Raw genomic sequence first — 24958 nt, forward strand, 5'->3', positions numbered from 1 at the left:
ACAAGCCAAATTAGCAAAAACAGCATCATGCGCTTTTTATTCTGGCCAGTACAGTTATCTGACCAGATGATTAACCGTTCCTTGTAGCAGAAAGTATTAGGTTCGTTGAGTACTGTAAGAAGACAGGAGGCAATTTCGTCACCACCTCTGGAAGCTGTGGCCTCATGCCACATACACATGTAGGCCTTATTAATATTGCTAATGTGTACTGCCAAGTTATAACACGAAAGCTGTCTTTTATAAAACATGTCACTATGGGTTAATGTTGGAACGAACATAACCTGTTGCAAGTCTATAGAAATGACAGTAAACTGACTAGATGGCAAGGTTGAATTAGAAACATCATTATGCATATCTGCAAGAGCAGCTTTGTATTTGCTATGATGCAAAGCTAATTTCGTTTTGGCCTCAGAACTTTCGGAGTTATTCAAATTAATAGAACATGCCAAAAAATCACACATCTTGCATGTGTCGGTCCTTGGTCGATGAAACGATAGATTGGGGAACTTTGTCTTAAATATTCGACTATAATATTTGTATGTAACCACGGAATTTGCATATTTATCTTTGAATGCATGAAAAAGCCGGTTGATGTTAAGATCCGGACTAAGGTACTTTTTAGAAGACTGACTTCTTCCATAATGACTCTCCTCTGCCGGAATTGAGTTTATATGATTTATAACAGATAACTCATCCCTTTCAGTGAACTTTAGGTTTTTTACTCCCCTTTTTTCTTTAAAGATGTATTCCCCATTTTGCTTTCTTAAAACAAGATTGTGTACTCTCTTGTCGGACAAAGCGAATGTGTTACAAAATGTTTTTTTACATACGTGAAGTAATTTTCCTGCTTTATCTGGAATCTGGTAATAAACTGAACATTGCCTTCGACTCGCAGCTGGCGTGTCATAGTGGCCATGACGCTTTCTTTGAATTTCGGCTATTTGTATGATTCCCATTAGGTAGGTTCCTTGTTTTTTTTCATCAAGTGAATAGAAATCTTGGTGAAGCTTTAACCTTTGTTCAAAGGAAAGCACGCGGCAACTGTACTTGCATTTACAAGTTACCTACAAAAAAACAACCTTAAGTATCCAATGAAATGTATTAATCAATTATTTTAAGATCATTTAAATCAACAAAAACAATACTGATGTCAAAACTAGGTAGGTACCTAATACAAAGAATTGGTAATTTGGTCAATAAAATTAAGCCATTTAAAGTTAACTAAAAAGTTTTTGTGCGAATTACTCTCTTATAAACAAAAATGCTCAATCATTTTATACCAAAAGCATCTACACCATGTTGTACCTACCTATAAAGTTAAGAGGCGTGGTTTTTAACCAAGCAACATGCTGGTCGTGAAACGTTATTGATATTTCCGCATTAAATTATTATTGGAAGCAATTCGACATAACCATAAACTTACCATTTCCGCTGGCAATGATTTTGCAGGCCGCAATCTGCCACTTTTAGTTTGATATTCCTTTCCACTGACTCTTCTTTTATTCTTGTCATTTTTCTTATTTATTTTAACCTCCATTTGCACGTTTTCTTCCATGGCAATAAAAATTTAACGCAAACACGTTCGAAGCAGAAGGTAAACTGACAAATAAATAATAAGGAACAATGCGACAGGCGCCGCTGTTGGCACTTAGGCCCACAAGCTCGACCTGCCTTTCTGGAGATAGGTCCTACGTTTATGTCATGCGTGTTTACTGGCGCTTTCAATGGTTATATGGACTTAGGTCATTTAACACCTTGTAGCCTAGAAACTATACGTTTTTGGGCCATGTATGAAACATGAATTTTTGTGGAATGCGGAACGCCTTTTTAACATTTGGCCAGGCATTTCTCAAAGATACTATATTTAATTATAATTATTCTAAGTGAATTAGCTAAATAATTACAAAGAGTATTACAAAATATTTTAACAAGCAATCTTTATTAAGTACTTATAAATTTAAAACTCTTATATTTGTAAATATTAAACTTTTAGTTAATATTTTTGTGTGTAAAATTTTAGTAGTTTGTTGCTTATATTTTAATTACTATATTGATATATTTGTTTAAACTTTAATAATTGTCTTATTGAAGTAAAACTTCTTTACGCACTCTTGAGTTGGGGAGTATGCTGGCGCATGCGTGCATGCGCTCGTATATTACTGTAGGAGCAAGAGAGAGAGAGCCGTGCGCGCGTACATTTTCTTTCTCTCTTTCTTTTATAGCCAGTGTATGGAATATCGAAGTTTTACTTTAGTCGTGTGGTCTTAAGTGCACTAATTTTTTTAAATTTAAATTTGCTTGTATTTTTCCTTGTAAAAAGTTTAATTTGATTTTATGAAATTATTATTTACTATTCAAGTTCTTTTAATATATGGTAGCTGGTTAAAGTCCTTTTCGCTGTACCGTTCAGGGTAATCTTATTGATCTGTAAGACATTATTTATTTAGAGCATATCTTTAGAAATATATAGATTATTACACAAGATGTAAATACAATTTTCAATCACCATACTATATAAATTACACAAAATGGTAACATTTATATATAATAGTTTTACATAGTTGATCTAAATACCGCAATGGGAGAAAACTCTTCGGCGAAATTAACTTTATAAGTAACAACAAACCCTAACCTAAGATACAACACTAAATGACTACTGTATTATATATTATAAGGTGATTTACATAGTACAGAAAGAAACAATGCAGACAAAACTACAAATAATTAAAAGGAAAAAATTAGATATAATATTTTGAGCCACCTATCAATGTGCGTATCAGAATCTAAGATGCAATCGATACAGAATATAATATTAATATTAATAACAACAGCTACTGAATAAATAATTTATTTTGTTGTAAAAAAAATTTTTAGAAATTTTGTAGACGAAGCTAATAAAATAATAAAAAACAAAGAAAACATATAATATAATTTATATTATTGTGTATTCTGTACACGTATAAACAAAATCCTAAAACAAAAAGAAAAAAATCAAAGTTTTTAATAAAAGAATAATTATAAGGTTCAATTAAATTAATAAATAAAAAAGTGGTTTATTGTACTCTCTTCAATCTCATTGCTCTCTCCAACAAGTGTAATTTTAAAGCCTTTCAAAATCTGGGAAATATAGACTTGATTTCGAATGGCAGATAATTATGCTTTTTTTGCATTGTAGTATATTATAGACCTTTTAACTAATTCTGACCGTATGGTTGCAAGATAAAGATTATGCTTCCAGTTCTTAAGTGGGTATTTGTGACTCCGATTTTAGACTTGTTTACAATACCTAAGTTTCAAAAATTTAACAGATTTAACGTATCGTAACTTGTATAGTTCCCAAAGGAAACATCTTTAACCGCTGATGTCCGGACTAGCGATGTCATTTATAAAAAGTAGAAACAAAATGGTCCGCAGAACGTAACCTTAAAGTATCCCACAGTCTACTGGCTTACAAGAAAACGTCATCATATTAACCTTTACAAGGTAACGCAAAGTTTAAAGCAAAAGGTATTCCTCTGACCCCGTAGCGGTGTAATAAGTTCCAGTATTAATTAAGATATTACGACTTACACAGTCAAGAGCTTTAAATAAATCGCCCAAAATTGTTGCTATCGAGTATTCCTTGTTTAGACAGGAGTATGCTTTATTAATAAGGGAAAACATCATTGGTGCATTTGTTACTTAATAATCTAAATTTTGTAACTAATTTTGGATAACGTGGAAAGAAGTGTAATTAGCCAATAATTCGATACTTTTCCTCTATCACCATCTTTATGCAATAGAATAATAATTGCGTCTTCTTATTAATTAAATTCATAATATGGTTTAAGGTGCATTGTGGCAGATTTTAAAATATTTGCAGAGTAAACCAATCTATCCCAGATGATTTTTTGTTTCTAATGTCATTTATTATATTGCGAAGCTCTGCCTATACTATGGAAGTAAAAAATAAACCATATACATTTTCATTAGGGAGGTGTAAAAGTGAACATGAGTGTAGGAGTTATAGTATTCATTGTGTTTTTGTGCAACATTTACAAAATAATTGATAAGGGGTTAAAATAGGGATTGAGATAGCAGTTGCCTTATTTCATAATTCATTTACACTCAACAATGTCTCCCTACCAATACTTCCGGTCAGCCACTTATTATAATAAATATTCTTGATAGCCCTTAAAGTTATGTGAAAAATTTTAACTATAGAAGAAGGCGCTGTCTGAGAATTTCTCATTTTTCTGTGAAATCATGAACGCACCTTCTTTACAGATAAACGTAAGCCTTTAATAGAGCAGGGCTTATGATGTTTGATTCTGACTGGGCTAAGAGGCAAGGTTTCGAATACCATGCTAGATAATGACTTCGTAGACCTACAAAAATAGATATTATCAGAGAGAAAGTTCCAATCAGTTGTTTGCCATAAGTACTTAAAGGTTATTGTTTTTTATTTCAAAAAAAATCTTTTTTCTATATAATGATAATTTTATACAACCGGAATGAAATTATTGATTAGGTCTTATCTTTAATAAAGTTAAATTATATGTTAGTGTTAGATAAAAACTACTAAACTACTTTTAACTTACTAAAAATTGGGTTATTAAGCCTAAGAAAAGGACTAATTTTAAAGCAGAAAAAAATATTAAAAAAAAGTATCAAAAGCCTTGTATACTATATAATAAGAAACAAAAATACTATGAAATATTAAAATCATAATAAATAAACATAAATTATTTAAAAAAAAAAGGTGTAAGCAAAAAATTTCATACACCTAACAAAATAAGTACCACTTGAAATTTACACTATTTTAATTGTAAATAGGTGAATTTAACGGCAGCAAAAAATTAAGGGCATTTTATTTTAAAAAGGCCAAGTTAAATCATAGATTTTAAATGACACTTAATATTTTTTTAAACTATGTGTCAATGACTTTTACGCAAAAGTATCTTTAAATCAGTTTTATTTTTATTTTGTCTTATATGGGGTGCGAGTTATGATAGCGCCCTAAAAGTAAAAGCTTTCACCCTGTATCTCAAAAGCAAAACGAGCAGCTTAATTATGTTTCCACCATTATTAATTTCATATAAAATTATGATCTGTTGCAATGTTTACTAAAAAAGCTTCAGTGACATTTGTTATTATCGTATTATCTGAAATTCACAATTGATGGATTTTAATCATATGATTGGTTATGAAAGAGTTTACAATAAAGGAGATCTTAACAAATGCGATGGAGTTGTGGTTTTTATAAAAAGTTTCTTAAATTTCAGGCTTAAAATTAACTACATCGTCATAACAAAAGTGGTTGAGATTAAGCTAGAGATTGGTAAGAACAATAATATTGTAGTAACATGTATACATAGGTCCCCAAGTATTGATAAAAAACTTTTTGTTCCAGATTTTTCTCAATATCTACAAATTATGACAAAACTCATATAGTAACTGGCAATATAAATATTGATCTCCTTTCGGGTTATGAGTTAAATGAAAAATATAAAAATATAGCATCGTTTTTTGAATATACATGTTATATTAACGACATTACATGATCCACTTCAAAAACTTGCCTTGATACTTTTTTGGTAAAAAAACGCCTCGCAAAATTACAAGAATGCAAAGTCATTTATTTTTAAATATGAACTGACGGATTACTATCCTATTGCTTTGATAATCGAACTAAACGACAAAATTTCAACAATAACGGAGACACGGTTAAAAACACTTATAGACTATGAAATATTTACGAAGAATATAATGAACGAAAACTGGTCCTCTGTATATAATGATAAAAACGTAGATATATTAACAAATAACTTTCTTCAAAAATTAAACTTTTATATAGACAGAAACAAACATACACAAAAGCAAAACAGAAAAAAATACAGGAAAAGAAAACTGGATCAATAAGACTATTAACAAAGCAATTACTTAAAATAATAATCTATTTAAAAATGTCTCGAACAACCAGAAAATCAATACTTAGAGTATAAAAAATGCAAAAACTTACTAACAAAACAAGTAAAGAAAGACAACATTTCAAGACAAATAGCAACATTTAAGCAAAAGTTTTTGGAATACCATAAACAACTTATGTAATAAGCAACAATATAAAAACTAAATTCAGGTGAAATAATAACAGACAAAACAAACCTTTCAAACTACATTAACAACTTTTTCAGCAAAATAGGAGAAAAGCTTGCCTCTAAAATAAACTCAATAAATAAAACTTTTAAAGAAAATCAACGTAATAAGCACTCAATATTTTTTATGACACAACCCCACAGGAAGTAAAAAATATAACTCTTTAGTTAAATACTAAAAAGGCTCCTGGATATGAAGGACTAAAAGCCGAAGTACTACAAAAAATTAAAAAGCATATTTTAAATCCCCTTTGTTATATTATTAACCTTTGTTTTAGTAGTGACACATTTTCAGAAGCGCTTAAAACAGGAGTAGTTATACCGCTGCATAAAAATGGATCTGAATATGATGTTAATAATTACAGACCAGTGTCACTCGCATCAAATATCTTAAAAGTTATTGTCAAAACAATTAAAACAAGGATTGTAAATTTTTTAATAAAATATCATGTGTTGTCTGAGAGCCAATATTAATTTCCTGAAAAAAAGTCTACAGAAGATGTCATATTAATACTAACTTTAATCCTGTATAATTCCCTTGACAAAAGTCAATCAACGCTTTGTATTTTTGTAGACTTGTCAGAAGCATTTGCCTGGAAACTGGAAATGTATGGCATTCGTGGTATTGCTTAGAAACTAATTGCAGTTATCTTTTAAATACACTGCAAACAGTAAAAATAAATGGCACTGGGAGCGATTTTAGAAAAGTGACATGTGGCGTTCCACAAGGAACAGTATTGGGACCACTCCTTTTTATACTATATATGAACACTCTTTTACATTTATCCATCACAGGAAAAATTATATGTTACCCAGACGATACCTCCTATATTACTCTATATAGGAGAAACTTGGAACAGTCTGAAAACTGAAGCAGAAAAAGACTTTTTAAAAATAACGAAATGGTTTGAGGCAAACAATATATCACTTAATGTTGATAAAACAAAATACATAGATTTCACGTCATACAAAAAAAACCTACCAAAATTAGGTGCTTTATAAGTAAATCAATCAATAATTTTTCCAGAGACAAGTACCATGAAATATTTAGGTATTTATATTCATCAGCATCTAAAATGGAATACACAAATAAACGAGAAAGATCAGAGGATGAGTTTCGAAATTTAAGAATCTAAAAGAGTACTTAGGCATTAACCAACTTAAAATGTTGTACTATTCTCTAGTTCAATCTCAATTAAGTTATGGTCTTGTAGGGTGGGGTGGGATAAGGGAATGTTACCTAAGACAACTAAATACAGTACAAAAATGGACAATTAAAATTATTTTTGAGAAAAATCAGATAATTTATAGGGAAACAAGAATGATGAAAATACGACAGTTATATTCATTTACTCTTTTAATGGACGTAAAAAAGAATAAAATTCAAATAAGTCCTCTAGCACATCCTTACACTAAGAGAAAAAAGAAAAACATGTCAAAATTTTAAAAAGCAAAAAAGCTATTGGTCAAAGACATTTTAAATATATCGCACCAAAACTCTTCAATATACAAGATGTATTTTAAAAATGATCTTAAGAATTGGACATAAACAACAAAAAGATCAATATTCCATATTTTGGGGAATAACTCTAACTTATAACACTTAATTATAAGTGTAATAACTTATAACACTTTATAAAGTTTTAAATAAAATTTTAGGGTTATTTATTGTATTAGTGTTACTAGTAAAGAGTCAAAAGGATGTCAAGGACTTGACAAAAAAAATTTTTAAATGTGACTACAATATTGAAAAGTGTCCTATTTCCTAATGTAGCTGTTTTACCAAATGTGACTTGTCAAGAATTTCACAAACAAGTGGCAAATTAGTGCAGCCTATGTGAGTACCCGTTTTATTGCCCTTTTATGTTGATTTAATTCTAGATATCTTTATATTAGCAAATAAATGTATATTTATTTATTATAACAAAGTGGCACAGGTTCGCAAAGGCTTAAAGTTACATCTTTAAAAATAACTAAGAAGCCCTTTAATTACAACCACTTTACTAAAAAAAAGGCTCACCGATAATCTCCTGGGTAGTTTCAATCAGAACCGGATTTCCATTGTCATTGGAATTTAGTGGCGGGCCGTTGCTGAGAAGACGAAGGGTGACATTTAAAGGTTGCTTCGGCACTGACGGATTGTTCAGTGTTATGAAAACGGCAGTGGTTTTACCCGGCACGACGAGCTCTGAGGTAACAACACTGAAGCCCCTGCAATAGAGAAGAGTTAATTAAAATTTTGGTTTTAGGAGTTAGTTTAAAAGTTGAATTAAATTAGTTTAGAAATTCACTAATAAACCTTTCAAATGAAGCAGCAATACCAATTAAAAACAGCGCGAGTCATTCAGATTGGAAATACTCCTGTAAAATTTTAGCTTATGAACCGATTTCAACTTTTCTTATAAATTGTATATCAACAAAATGAACTAATTGTTATAAAATGCTTGGATACGATTGATATTTTGGGTCGAGTAATTTTTTTAGCAATTTTACGAGATTAGTAATGTAGCAGTTATCAATACCCGTTTTCTTTCTTTTTTTTTAACAGAACATTTTGTAAATTCTAAGCATGTTTTATGCATATCATATTTTGATGTCAAATCCCATTTCTACCCCAAACTAACGCGAACATTTGAAGTGTTTTAGATTTATTTCAAAAATTAACATTATACGAAAAAACATATTTGATTTGAAATTCACTCAAAAAGTAACAACTAATACCGTTTATTTATTGATTATTTAAAAAAATCGTTAATGTCAATATAGAAGAGGTTCAAAATACTCGCCACGAAGTTGTTGGCAATATCCCAATCTTAAATAAAAAATTTTTATCACAGGCGTGACTAATCTAATTGCAAACGTTATTTAATTTATTAGGTCAGCTAAGTTATGAGGTCAGTTTTGTATAGCCTAATACAAAACTAAACTATTAATACTATTGCCACATACCCATAAAATTAAATTATAGGCGTCAGATCACGGGATACCTACCTACCAATTTAAAAATATTCAGTTAAGGTATTGCCGGACATTGATTTAGTAATAGCTCTATTTAAGTCAACTCTATGATATTCAAAGGAACTTAAGCATGTGTCGCATTGGCATAATTTTATATATAACATAATTTTCACCGTTCAATCAAGACCATCTGCAACAATTTCTGCTCATACGTTAACCGTATTAGGTATATTCTTGGTGAATCCATCGCCTTTACCTATAAGCATGACCGTGGAGTTTAAACGTACACTAATCAGAAGATAAAATCTAATTGGATCGCATTGATAAAAGACTTGGCCATGAAGTATTCGCAAAAAAAGATTATCATATCAATATTGTTTTTTATAGGCTTTTAAGTTGCTATCATTTTATGCATTATTATTTTATTTTCTTTTAGTCATCGAATAATAGATGGCTTGCATCAAATATCGAAGCAGCATTTCGACTAAAAGTACGAGGGTATACCTTATAATCAAGCGTAATATCCATTTGATTTCATCGGTTATTGTATTTTCTGCTGCCTTTTTTATTTGTCTTACATGTCCAAGCTCGTGATACTACTTTTCGATTTTACTTATTGCTCCTGCGATAAATTTGAAAATTTCATAAAATTAGGAAACAGCTTTAATTTGTATTCGTGCCTTATCTCCATTTCTAATCATCTGGAGAATTGTTACTACTGAAATTAGGAGTACTACTCTTTCACTGTCGGTATAATTTGTTAACGCCAGTGAGTGAATTCTCTAACTCGATAGAAAGAAAATGTCTTTCTATTATAGAAAAAATGTCTAAAAGCTACTCTCCATCTCAACTGGTTCCGATCGGGTAGAGTTTGGGTTGCCGTCGGCAATCTTCGGAATAAAACTATAGAAACAGGTTGTATGTTCTTGCTATTAACATTCGTCTCTTTTTAGTTCATTAAAAAAAGATATATTTATCTTTCTTGCAGGGAGGGCACGTTTTTGTAGCGAATTTGAAAATCAACAAACTCTAAATTTAATTCAATCATTTGTTTTTTCTCTTTCATTTCTAAGGAAAAATTTAAGAAATTAATAATAAAACTATCTTAAATCTACGTTTTAATACAAATAATAAAATATGAAATTAATAGTAAATATATTTAAATTAAAAAAAGGAAAGATAAAATAATTACACATTGAGAAAAGGATAGGATACAATTAGAAGGATCCATCATAATATTTGCCGTCTAATTGATTCCCTTTGTAAGAAAATTTACTTCAAAAAACAATAATAAAACTATAAGAAATCCTTTCCCTTCCTAAAACGTGGACATCAGATGAAAACAGAAACAATAAGAAAGCATATTTAACGTAAAAGATTAATAATATCGAATGACATTTCCGTAATTGACATTGTTGGCTGTGAAAATTCCCATTAGCCCTAAAAATAGGGTAATGTTTGTAGATTCGGTAGTATAAGAATGTCAAAAGCCGAACGATGCTGAGAAAAGCTTAGCGAGTGCTAATCCTATATTTTTTCTTGTCTATTTCTATGCCTATCATTATGATTTTATTTTAATTATTACGTTAGTTTCCATGAAACCGAGATATATTTTTGATCCTTTTTTTTTTAAAGTTGCAATATTTTTTAAGTGTTAATTATTTCGTATTATTAGCATTGGTATTTATTATTTCGTTTGTCATGATTGCAAAATTAAAGACAAAAGAGAAATTCGAAATAAGATGAATGCGTGAGATAGAAGTGACAATAAGGTTTTGCAGAATACCTAATAAAAGACTCGCAGTGTTTGTAGCTTTACAAACTCTAAGTCATATATTAGTAAAATCGATTTCGCAAAATAAATCGTGTATTACAAAAAATTAACGATGATTTAGGCAAAAATATTTTTATTTTTTTATCTTTATTTAAATACATAAAACAAACAAAAAATTCATAGTCTTTAATAGCTACTAAAAAAAAATTAATAAAACTAAATTAATTTAATTTTATTTGCTAGCATATCAACACACGTTTATTACTATTTTTTTACCAAATGTTAAATTATAACAAGAATTATAAATACTACCAATGTATTTTTTACTATACATATATTATATATTACTGGGTGACGTAGACTTTTTGTTTTAAGTAGCCCCTAACAAAAAGTCCAAAGGTGTAAGATCGGGCAACCTGGCTGGCCACTCGGTAGGCCCTCGACGACCAATCCACCGTTAGGGTAAGTATTAGTCAAAAACTCTTTAACATTTCTGCTAAAGTGAAGCGGTGCCCAATCTTGTCGAAAAACTGTTTCCAACTCAAATACCTGAGGATTGTCTTTAATATTCTTAATGATTCTACTGCATTTTCCAACATGTTTAAGTAAAGGTCCCCTGTCAAATTTTGGCCTTAAAAGAGAGGCCCAACAATGTGATTCCCCAAGAAGCCAGCTCACACATTTTTTTTTTGTATTGTGTGTGTGTTTCATGAAACATGTGGGGATTCACGTCACTCCAATAACGGAAATGTTATTTATGAACTTTACCATAAAAAAGTATACATCACTGAAACAAGTGTTCGTCACATAAGCAGGCTCGCATGCTATTTTCTCGATCATTATTTCGCAGAATACCATACATCGATCAGGATCATCTTCTGTCAATTGATGAACTATTTGAATTTTATACGGTTGAAATTTATGTTTTTTTTAAGGACCCTTCTCACAGTAGCAGAAGAGACATCAACCTGTCAGCAACTGTGGAAGTAGACTATAGTGGATCAAGAGATCCATAGCTGCTATAATAGCGACCTGTTTTTCTTCTCAAGAGCTCGGACTCCTGAGATGCTTCCTACTGGTAACACTACCCGTCTCGGTAAATTTCTGAATTAGCTTGCGAATATATTTTCGACATACTGGACGGTCAGGAAAGCGAATATTAAAAATTGTACGTTTCGTTATGTCGATCGGGCGTTCTCGATTAGATCAAGGTACAAATAAAATGGCACTGAACGAAATAGCAAAAATATTCTCTCCTTTCGGTATTATTCGCTTTTAAAGGTATTAGTAAATCAAATAAGTTTTTGTCTGATAACAGTAACTTGTATGATAATAATGTGATATTGACATTGACAAAAAATACAAACTCTACGATCAACAACACACCTACAAACAAATTGCACCTGAACAGGTGTAGTGAAGGAAACAAAAATAAATAAAAATGCGAAAAATAAGATTTTGAAAGGCTGCAATTTTGCTATGGGTAGAAGTAGTGACTTAATATTGTAGAACCATAAAGCATTCAGTGGGAGCTTTCAAACGATATATCGTATGATTCTCTATTTAATTTTATTTTTCAAGCTGACGTTCTGTCGATATTTTGAAGTTTTGCAAAATGAACTAGAGACCAAAAAGTAGTATTTGGGTTGCTAATAATGTGTCTAAAACTTTAAATTTTTATATAAACGCATTCAAGAGATAAAAGGGAGGGGGACAATTAAGAGCCACACTATATAGACATATATCAGTAAGTGACAAACAATTTCGTATATCGATAGATTTACATTTAAGTCAAGAATTAAATATGTCTTGAGGTTAATAAAATTTACCCCAGATTACCAATATTTCTAATTCTAGGATGAGATAAAATATTGTTTGTAGTATTATTATTTTAAATATCACAAACTTAAAGTTAAAAATATGAGCTTACAATTTTTAGTACAAATCGAATTAAACAAATGTAGAAATGAACATTTGTAAATAAGTGCATACTTTGTGGAAGTTTCTTAATAAAGAAACATCTAGTTCTCAGATCTGTCAATTTTAAATATTTTTAATTATACTGTGAATTAGCAGAGGCAACTAGAATTTAAATTAAATTTATGTTTTGTTCCAGTGTAAATTATCATTATAATTAGTTTACTAAACTAGTCTTTATTAGTGTTATTGGTCTTAAATAAATTAAAACGGTGAAATATATTCTAATTTTTGTTAATACAAGGCAATTTTTTTATGAGTGTCAGAGTAATATTTTTATAATTAAACAGCTTTACAATTTTACGTTACTCTTAAACAAATGCTAAAGGTTTTTTTCAACAAAAAATTTCGATAAAGTTACTGAGCTTTGGCAATAAAAAAATATCGTAAAATGCCTTGAAAACTTAAATAAATATTAAAAATTATGTCGTATAATAGATCTTTAATTATTTATTAATTTGTAAGAGGAGGTTTAAGGTCGCTATATAATCTGTTAGGGTGTATCCAATAAAAATAGCTTATACAGTATATAAGGTATAACTTAAATCACAATAAAATATAGTATTTGATTATCCATATAGTCATCCACCTCATAACACATAAAACATATGTTTCCACCAACAAAGGCTAATACGAGCACGCGAAAGCACCTTTGCTTTGGTTTCAAGCGCACAGCTTTAATACGATTTGTGGTTATGATAGGCCCTTTATGCGTAATTAATGTTTCTTGCTGTCATGAATTTGGCCCGCGGTTATAAATTCACGTTGTTTTGTATTGATCTTATTTTACGACGAGTTTAATATTGCGGTAATTCGATCTCTAGGCAGGAAAAGGTGTCAACTGAATATATTAAGGTCGAGATGTTAGGATGATGTGATATAATTTATCATTTTAAGGAAAATATAATAAAATTAAGACAAGTATTGCGTTACCTTGAAGAATAAATGACTAGACGATGACGATCTAAAAGTTTGAACTTGTAAAATATTTCTATTGCTGGCATGTAGAGTAGGAAGTTTTTATTAATATTTTCGTAGGAGCAATTTATATGTGTTTTAAATAGAAAATACAGTTAATAAAGTGAAATATATTTTATAATATAATTGTAGATTCTACAGCTTCATAATTTTGCTAGGTTGCCATTTACCATAGCCTGTAGTCTTGCTATTGTTGCTTATTATGAAGTGGATAAGAGCTGTGATCCTTTTCTAATGGGAAATAATATTTAAGGATTCGCGTTTATTGTCGATTTGTATATGGCAAAAGAACTTAATTAGTAGAAAGGTAATTACTAGTTTGTGAGTTTAAAAAAGATGTAAAATCATTGTTTTTTTTTATATAAAACTGTGCCATTTAGCCTATTTAACATATTATAAAAGTAATATCGAGATAATCTGTTCTTGCTCTATTGTATCATTATATAAATAAGAGATTCGCATCGTAAATTTCAATTAAATTATCGAAAAGGACTTAAGTTCAGTAAGTTCTTGTTCCCATTAGCTCCTAAAAATACTAATTATATGTCTTGACTGATATTCCATGACTTGGTACTCGTGTCCCTATACGTAAATTAGTAGTACTAACTGGAACATCTTTCGGAATCACGCTGTGTATCTCCTATCTACAAAACAAATCAACAGAACCTGGTATGTATACCCTAATATTACTAAACGATCTTCAACTCTTACTCCAAACTTTCCAAATAATTAATCTGGCGAAGTAGGCTAGCAAGAGCCAAAAAAAACCAATTTACAGTTGGCTTGCAGTATATCCTATCTACAATTAGGGAGGAAGCACTGGATCATCATATCTTCGATCCCACTTAAAAGAACTACACAAGATTTTCACTCCAATTTTGAATCCTAACCTGATAATATTCATATTTATGAGAGTGTAATCGGTAAGCAATTTCTAAAGAAACTAAATGTGGTTGTTCTCCAAAATAAATTGGACGCTAGTATCTAACATTCAAGTGAAGGAGAGCTCTCTTATGTCAATAAGAGTAAATCTCTCAGAAGGTTTTTAAAAGGAAACTTTCCAGCAGCTCTAAAGTACCTCGGGAGAAACCTTTCAAAATAAACTATCTCTTACATTCTTTAAGTCGATTAAGTCAAAAAGACAAACTGATAATATTGAGGATTTTTATTCTGTATTGTATTATTTTAATATGTTTATAGTATAACATATGAACATATTATAGTATATGCTCAACTAATATAATATCTTGAATACACCTTTGTTTTATACTTTTTAATAATGAAAACAATTATGTTTATGAAGTATTATATTACTAAAGAGAAAAAAGACAACAAAAACAAGAAGCAATTCATAAACCAGAATCTCTACAAAAACGTTTTACTCTATACTTGCATCATCATATTTTATTATAAACTCTATCAAACAATATTAAATTTCAACAATTTCACGTGAGTTATAAACAATCCATGGGCTCAAAAACAATATCACGTCATAGTCAACGGTTTTTCGACATTATTGCGGCCGCAGAATTCAATGTTAAAACTGAAGCGGTACCCTTTTATATCACCACGGACGTGGACGGCCGTGGCATGCAACTCATATGGATTTATGGGAAAACAAAGGAAACACGACGGCAATAAATAAAATGGCGGCGGCAAAAATAACAAAAGCCCTATTGATCACATGTGACATTTTAATCTCTGATAATAATGCTGAATAAATGAAAACGGCTAACAAGCGGTAGTAGGGACCACTGCCGTACATTATTTGAAAACGGAAGTTAATTTTGTTTTAAATATGCAAATTGCAGAATTAGCGTTTAGAAGTAGACCCGCAAAATAAATAAAATTTTAATGGGTTTTCAAGGAGTAAATAGCTTAAGTGATATCAGTGTGACTGACATAGACTACACGTGAACAGAAGTTGTCTCTAATAGACGGATCAACCGATACAATAGAAATTTGATCAGCAACAACCTGTCATCTTCAAGACATATTGGCTTATCATTTATATATAAGAAGAATTACAATAGACCCAAAATGGCCTTTTCTTACTAGACTCACCCTTAAGGAAAAAGTTATATCATTTTAATTTATAGTTAAATTTTGAGCTCGCTCCCACAAGACAGATACGTCCCAAGCAACACATAATAGTTAAAGAAACGTTTACTTTTAGTTTACACCAGGTGTACATTTTTGACTATAAACTTTAACCATAAATATCAGATAAAATGTCCGTAACGTATATCAGTTGACGAATTTAATATTACGTTTATACTATTTACGTTTAACAAGAAAGTCTTTATTCATTAGTTATAGGATTGTCATTTTAATAATATACAATTATTATTTCATAAAAGTTTAACGTTTAAGTATGATATATTGTACACTTATTAAAAACGTTTACAAAGTGCGTTCTTAACAAATATACTTACCATCAACAAAACGTTGAATATTAAGTTATAGAAAACCAGTGTAAAGCCTTAATTATTTAACGATTAAATAAAGGCTTTACACTGGTTTTCTATAACTTAATATTCAACGTTTTGTTTTTTTGTTTATTTTTTTTTTTGTTTTTTTGTTTTTTTTTTTTTTGTTTGTTGATTAGGAATTTATAATTAAAGTATCTATTTGAGCTCAAATTGTGATATATTATAAGAAAACGTACATTTGTTTCTTGCCAACGTTTCGAATTATTAATTATTATTTAATTCATGTTCAGACTTTCAGACTTTAAAATAGATAGAAAGAAATGGTGCTTAACATTTTTTCTTTTTTTCCCTCTATTTTCCATAAATATCTAGTAAAAAAAATTTAGAAAAATATATGTTAACATACAATATGCATATCATAGATAGTGTCCAGGAACTCTACCGACAAGCTTTATAGGGTAAGTGATCAACAAAAATTAAGATTTTTTTATATGAATGTATATTCTAACATCTTACTTTCGGATCTGCAGGTTGTTAGAACTTAAAAAGGTTTTTTTTTAAATAAATTTACTACCTATATAGATATGTTTTTTTATATTGGCAGGAGTGTTTCATACACGTTAATCTGTTTCCTACTTTCTTGTAGATTTCCATGTCGACTTTTTTAATATTCAACAGTTTAATAAATATACCTTAACCATATACGGTTGATATATCAAAACCAAAAATTTACTAAAAATCGTTGAATAAATAAGTATTTAACGATAATAATATATAACCTGTTGCTTGGGCACGCATATTAAGGTATTAAAAGGTATTCTTTAATTATTTGTAATTGACGATGGCGTAAAAAAGTTGGGTGTTCCGTATAAGGTAAAAAGTGTCTGTGTAAAGTAAAATTGACTTATTATTGAAAAATCGGCCCAAATCAACCCTACTCATCCATTTTTAATTCTAGAATTGTTTAATGTGAAATGTAGCTTGGCTATAACTTAAAATAACACTTATTTTTATTTCGGATTATTTTCTTTAATATTTTTATATTTGAGATAAGGTCATGCAATGATATGCCTTATGTTTTTACTTTGTTTTTAAGTTTGTAGATTTGTCTTTAGGTAAGCAAAATGTTTCCGTGCAATAATTAATTAGCACTGAAGATGGCTTTAAGATTGAAACCCAATTTAAAAAAATAATTCATCAAGATACAAACCCTAATAAAATATATATAATATTTTCTAAATAAATAAAAACTCATCTATATTTTTCAAAGATACCAATTTAAATAACAAAAAACATAGCAGCTAAAAATACAAATTATTACTGTAATTTTTTTTTAATTTGCAATTAAGGTGACACACGATTTGCCTTACAAATATATCATCTGACTCCAATACAAAATCAAGAAAATCATATTATTGATTTGTCTTTTTACATGCAAAATTTTTGTACCAAAAGAAATAATATATTCCTATCAAAAATTATAATTTAAATATTTTCATGGCTTTTAACAGTGTATTATTAAATGTATTTTGCATAACTTAAATGACTATGATTTAAAATTATATATTAGAGCATATTTAAAATTAATTTAAAACAATTAATAGCTAAATAAAAATAATAAACATTAAAACTTAATTATTCAATTTTAGCGTTAGAAATATTAAAGCACAACAGGGGCATCCGGTAATTGGTGTGGCCCAATGGAAGCCACCATTTAGTGTGCTAAAGCCGAGCTTCGTGTTATTCTAAAACCAGGTTTATATCATAACTGAACTGGGGCTGCGCCCCGAAATTATAATTACCACTCAAATCCCCGACTCCATTAGGAGTGAAATTTCCGGACTAAATTGCGCCGGTCTTCTCTAACTCAAAGTGGAATCTGCTGTTTATTATTCAATTAATAATCTAATTACTACCGGACTTCTCTTGTACCAGATAATATGCTAATATTTGCATTAAATTTTGCATATCTGATAATCGCCGTAGCGATTCTGGTTAGTTGTAGCCATAAAAGGATGATTCTATACAGTAATAATGTTTGGCATGGCTTAACATTGAAACGTTTTAAAATCATAGTCAGCTTTTACTATAATTTATCTTAAAGGAAGTATGTAATTTTATATCTTTTAGGATTCTATTCTTTAAAATAAATTTCTAATATATCTTATTGATAAGCGCAGATTTCTATTATAATCCTCGAAAAATAATGTATAAATATAATAATGAATATTTTCCTATTTTGTTGCTCATACAGGGGTATCTTTGTACCTTACGGAATTGCAATAAAGATTATCCCTTAGATAGGAAATGCGCTATGGTGTAAACCACTAATCAAAGACCCTTATATTAGGGGACTTCCTTCCTTTGAAGTGCATGCAAGTATAAATTTAGCTAAACTTTGTGTAACCGTCCCAACAGCACTTGCTTAAACTTAACAATGTATTATTAGGCTCGAGTTAACAAAGATTTTTAATTTGATAAGTTCTTGGCATTAATGGTGTGTAATTAAATACCTAATATCTTTAATAGGTAGTTAACACGAATACTATTTATAGTAAATAATTTATGTCGAAACATATTTTTAATAGGTTTAAATTTAAAATTATTACTTATGGCAATTTTTTATTATTTATTCTTATAAAATGGTTATTTTGCAAATATAATGAATAAATAATACGCGTGTTTAAAAAATTATATAAAAGGGGAGAAGTAATACTAAAGAGATATAGATAAAATAAATATTATAAAACAGCCTTGAAGTAAATGCATGTAATAATGTTTATTTCGATAGAAGGGCCTATTTGCGTAATCGTAAAATTTACCACTTATGTAAATTATTTAAGGTTTATTAAATCAATAAAATTTTAATACCTTGATTTACTTGAGTTACTCTTTTAGTTGGGTATTAAGTCACTGTTATAGTGAAAAATCAATTTAGAAAATATCTTAGACGCTGAATTATTGAAAAGAAGAAGAAAATAGACTTTTTCACGAAGCTTAGAAGAAATATGAACTTAAATCTTTAACGATACCTTTCGTTATATTTAATTTATTCTAAGTCCGATAAATCTTTGATATAGTAATTTAATTGAGATTTATTAGATTCTTTATATACCCATGAGCTGAGCTGTTATGTATCGATTTCTGAGCTCATTTCTTCTTTTCAATATCTTACCTAACTACCTAACTTTATTTTGAATATTGAAATTTAAAAAAAAAACAAAAAGCTATTTATTGAATAAAAATATTTACGTTTCGGTAGTTAAATCTACTACCCTTATTAAGGTAAATAAAATTAAATTAAATTTAAAATATTTATCTTTATTCGTATCAAATACTTGCATTTATTTTTAATATCTTTATGACTTCAATTGTAATACCTAAACAATCTTTTTATATTTATATCTTGATATCTCTAACTTCATTAAGTGACCCTCTAAAGTCAAATATGCGACTTTCAATAAAATATTAATCCCAGTGCAAAAATCAATTAAATGAAATTTAAAAATTAGAATCTTCAACAATATTACAAAATATTTTAAATAAAAGCCATACTATTATGCGTCATATTAGAATAAAGACATAAGTAAAAAAACCTAAATAAATTTAATTTTTTTTTGGATACTTATATTTTGTGTCCGTTTTATAATAATTTTTCAATCTGGTTGGTAGTTTCTTGTATGATAATAACCATATTATCAATTTCATTTCTTTAAAAACAATTTAATCATTAAGAATAATTATCAATAAGAACCTTTACAAGCTATACCAGGAAATTGAAAACCTTTTAAAAATTAATCCAAACAAATAATAATAATAATAATAAAGGTTACTAATAATACAAGATTAATAGTTTAAAGGCGAGATTCAGCGCACAAAGATTCAGATATCTAAATGCCTGTTCTTCCATCTAACCTAATTATCTATACTATACTAAGTTTCAAAATAGGAATAATATAAGCGCTATAAATTATAAAGAGTACATCAACCAGCAAAAAAAGAAAATGTGACAGCATATATTCCTACACAAGGAAAAAGAAACAAATTCAACCCACAAACAAAACACATCACAAAGCAAAAGATACAGTCTGTTATATGTATGTATATCATAATATATAGTCTGTTGCATTAATTGTTTTTGTTATCATAATCGGAATAGAGAAAAGAAAGTACAAAAATAAAAAAAGAAAAAACAAAAAACGAAACAACCACTAAATTATGCTTTATTGTTCCTGCAGTAATTTCTTAAAAATGTATTTTTTTTAAGAATGTAAGCTAAAAATGTTTTCGGTGTTAGTTTGGCAGCTATTTATAATTCGATAAGAAAATGATCTTTTATAAGTTTCAGTTGAGTGAAGCGGAGGTGTTAGCCTTCCTTTATACCGGATATTAATATTGTGAACATCTGTGCGAAATTTAATTTTATTATATAAGTAAGGTGGAGATCATAAATTAATTATTTTAAAAAACATTGAGGATGCGTGAAAAATCCTTCTGTTGTGCATAGTCGACCACCTGGTTTCCTTAAGTTTGTGTTTTATGGGGTTGCGCTTTCTTATGCCATATATTAATCTAAGGCACGCATTTTGGAGTTTTTGAATTCTACTCTCTTCAGCAGTTCTCAAGCATGGACCATACATACACTGCATCGCAATGATTAAGCTGTGATAGGACCAGCGAATCACATAGTAGAATTTTTGTTTTTCTATTTAAAACGTAACGATGTGTATACATATTTTTAAGGTTTAAAAATCCTTTTTGAATACATGAATTTAAGTGCTGCGTGAATCGCAGGTAACTATCCAGAATTAAACTCAAGCTCTTACAGTGCTCGACGTGTTTTATAGGCTCGTTATTGATATGAATTAGGTTCCTATAATACTGTAAAAAACTCTTACGGCTACCCTTGCCCCCAAACAGCATAAATGCTGATTTCATAGAATTTAATTGTTAGCAATGATTTTTATAAACCTGGTAAATGCTGACAAGGTCATAATTAATGGCAGCCACTGCTTGGGAACTTTCACCTGATTCAAATGAGAGATATATTTGAGTATCATCAGCATAATAGTGCTGCTTAGATGATATGAATATTTTTGCCATGTTTGATACATAAATTGAAAAAAGGATTGGCCCAAGGATGGAGCCCTGAGGCACGCCAGAAGAAATCTCTAAAAAACCAGAATCTACGCCAATATAAGAAACAGCTTGATACCTATCTCTAAGATAATTATCAATCAACGCGCATGCCCCCTCCCCTAAACCCTAAACAAAATATTTATTAAAAGATCATGGTTGAGAGTATCAAAGGCCTTGCTATAATCAAGCATTACCAGTAATGTTAGTTTATTGAAATCAAATGCTGATAAAATATCAACCTAAACCCTGATTGTGTCAAAATCGAAATCATGTTAAAATCGTATTCATCACGTGTCGAAATCATTACTCCTTTTGTTTTGCAATTATAACCACAGATCAAATATTTTAGATATTTCAAATTAAAAATTAAATATTTACATGATAGGTTTTGAAAACTCTGCAGAGATTTTCAAAATTATTATTAATTACAAGCTTAAGTATCAAGAATGATGTGCTAGTCCTAAGTTAAAACATGGATATTCTGCGCTAAGAATAATTTTCTTGGTGACATTTTTTAAGCTGAAATATTAAGAAAATGCTATGCGAGAGCTTAGTATTATCACCTTTAAACTTGTCTTGTCATAATATGTGGCATAAAAAGAAAACAACATATATCTCATAAGTTGAAAGAAACTAATTGATTAAATATGCACAAAAGGAGTTCTACATTACCGCTTTTATAACAAAATTCTTAAGTTTAAATCTTCGACATACATATCGAACCGTACATATATACACAATCTCAATGTAAGAAGGCTTATACCTATTTATTATTCCATCGCACAACAAAGAATTATATAAGAGAACTTTTTTACATTTTTTGCGCATTTCGTCAATAAACTTAAAATTATGAAGAAAAGCTGAAATTATTTCTGTTTTGAAGAAAAGCTTTAAGCGAAAAACCAAACTCCCTTTAAGCAATATGTAATATTCAGTGCCCAGGTGATTGACACCCAGATGACATTTGATATGTTTAGACTATGATTTAATCTTAAATATATATAGCCGATCTTACTCATCCTTATTAATTTATCCTTAAATATCCTATCCATTCCCATTTGTTACTTTTTAGGAACTATATGTGTTTTATGTGTTATAATAATTTTATTGTGCATAATATATTTTATATTATACACTAACAGAATTTGGAAGACAGTCTTGACTACTCCTAGCAGTCTGAATCCAAAACCTATTAGTTACCATACGAGTAGTTACTATGCGAATGTGCAAGTCTCATTTTTAATCACTTTTATTAAATATACTACGATTCAATTATGTTTTATGCTTTATGGTAAATGGGAAAGAAAAATCGAGAACTAGAAAATTTTAAAATGACTTATGAATCCGAACCCCAAATCAAGTTAAAATAAGCAGAGAATTAAGATCCTCAATAATCCCTTAAATTGATTGATTGATAATTATCTTAGAAAACAATATCAAAAAGAAGACAAATCAAAGGGTTATAATAGGTGAAAAACGGTCAGAAAAAGAATTCATGAATGGGGAATTTCACTTCTTTAGCGTTGAGTAATAACAATGATATTTTCTTGGCGGAGAGTATCTTTTATATTTTCAGTGATGTACACTTTTAAATACTTCTATAGTCTTTAATACCAAAGTTCTAAACAAATATTTATTTTTTTAATTTTATTTTTTTATAATGGCAGCCCTGTGACCAAATGCGTAATAGTACGATTCGCGAATTTGGCACGCCTTATATGTATATTAAAATTAATAAATCACGTAAATTTTTCTAAAAAATAATACATATGAAGGTTCAAAAACTTTAAAGCAACGATTACTTTAATAATTTTAATTTTAGGGTATTACTTAAAAAAACTAGACAGAGTAAGTTTTTTATGTTTTATTACAGGGATCTTATAAAAAAAAAAGTTGTAATAGTCAAGGGATTGCAAATTTTTATTCCAAAGCAATCCTAAATTAATATTATTACTTATAATTTCCGCAGTGAAAAGTTTCAATTTAAGTTTTTAAGCTTTTTCCAGGCAACTAAAATCATAACGTAAGTAAAGAAGAAACAAAAACAGCAGTAGATCTTTTGAATCTTTTTATTAAATCTAAATGACATTTTTTATTTCGCAGAAATAAAGAATTGATATGATTTCAATTCTAAAAGCAGCAATGTGGTGAAATTGGCGGGACGGTTAAGTTAATTGAATAATGCATTTTCATAAAATATTATAAGCCATAGGCAAGTTGTTTTGATTAAAAGATTTAATACTTTGAAGAACTGAGTCGATAATTTAAATATTCTCTAAATATTCTGTTTTGTTTATTATATTTTTTGCAGAATGTATGTATAGATTTTTTATATTTACAACATTAAAGTCTCTATACAGATGCTCAAAAGAATATCATACATACATAATGCACTCTACTGATAATATAATATGTCGGGTAAAATTGTACTTGTACCAATAAAAAGTAAATGATACTTAGTATTTTTTAATTTTTATATTTGATATTAAGTATATCTCAAAATGTCATAAATTTTTTTTTAAATAATTATTTTACTGTTTAAAGAAGCTATATGATATCTCATTTAGAATTTTGATCTAAATATACTCCCAGGTAACTTGTAATTTTAACTTGTATCATTACTGAGCAACTGTATAGAAAAGGCTAAGTTAGTTTATAATAATTAATTTACAGATAAAGCATTAAAAGTCATAAACACAAGAGTACTAGACAATTACTAAGACAACCGTTCGTTGTACTACCAGAAAACAAAATGATAGTATTATAAGCACGATATATCTCATTCCTCTAATATTTTTTCCGATATTCTTTATATAAACTATTCAGATCAATTAAAATTGGCATTTATTTTAATGCAGTGATCTAAATATAAAAGATACCTTGTACTAAGCAACATGAGTGGTACCTCTCTTGTGTAAATTTCGCCACTTTCAATAAAGAATTTTATAGAAAACTGTGTTAAAAACTTCTGTTAAATTCATAAACACTGCTAAATTTATATTTTTATTTTGCAGTAAAGTATAAAAATTATATTATAATGTATATGTTTAAATTCTAAAAACGTATTTTAAATCTATTATTTATATTATTTATATATTTAATATCTATTTTAGTATTATTTAAATTATTAAAAAATAATATTAAATTTAATTGTAGTATTACTCTCTTTTCCAGGGTTTAAATGGTTTCAGGGAATTTATTTGCTTATTAAGTTCGTTTACATAAGTTAGAAACAAAGTTTCTAAAGTAAGCTGATTATTGTTTTTTTCTTTTGTAGCCTCGCTAATAATATTCAAAACATGCTTAAAGTTATTCTTTGACTTATTTATCTTTGATATATTATAAAGACTTTTTGATGTTTTTATTATTTTGTTAGTAAAGCTTATAAGGCGATTATATTTTTTATTTCATCAACCTTGCTCGCATATTTACACAGTTAATATTAACCTATATTAACTAAGCTTGCCTCACCTAAAAAAAATTGATACCATAAATATTGTTTTAAGGTGTTTACAAACTTTACTTCTTAACCTATTAAAAATGGTTGAGTTTCCTTCGGGGATCTC

At 28.9% G+C, this 24958-nt stretch overlaps 1 protein-coding gene across 2 annotated transcripts in view; it reads right to left on the bottom strand.

The window, feature by feature from the left end:
• The window catches only part of LOC126742764 (C3 and PZP-like alpha-2-macroglobulin domain-containing protein 8), a 334454-nt gene that overhangs the window by 141386 nt on the left and 168110 nt on the right, over positions 1 to 24958 (bottom strand). For both annotated transcript variants that reach the window (XM_050449553.1, XM_050449554.1), the window contains exon 3: positions 8155 to 8345. In XM_050449553.1, coding sequence (XP_050305510.1) covers positions 8155 to 8345 — 191 coding nt within the window. The remainder of the gene's footprint in view (positions 1 to 8154; positions 8346 to 24958) is intronic.

The sequence above is a fragment of the Anthonomus grandis genome, chromosome 12 (genome assembly GCF_022605725.1).
Source record: "Anthonomus grandis grandis chromosome 12, icAntGran1.3, whole genome shotgun sequence".
NCBI classification, from domain to species: Eukaryota; Metazoa; Arthropoda; class Insecta; order Coleoptera; family Curculionidae; genus Anthonomus; species Anthonomus grandis.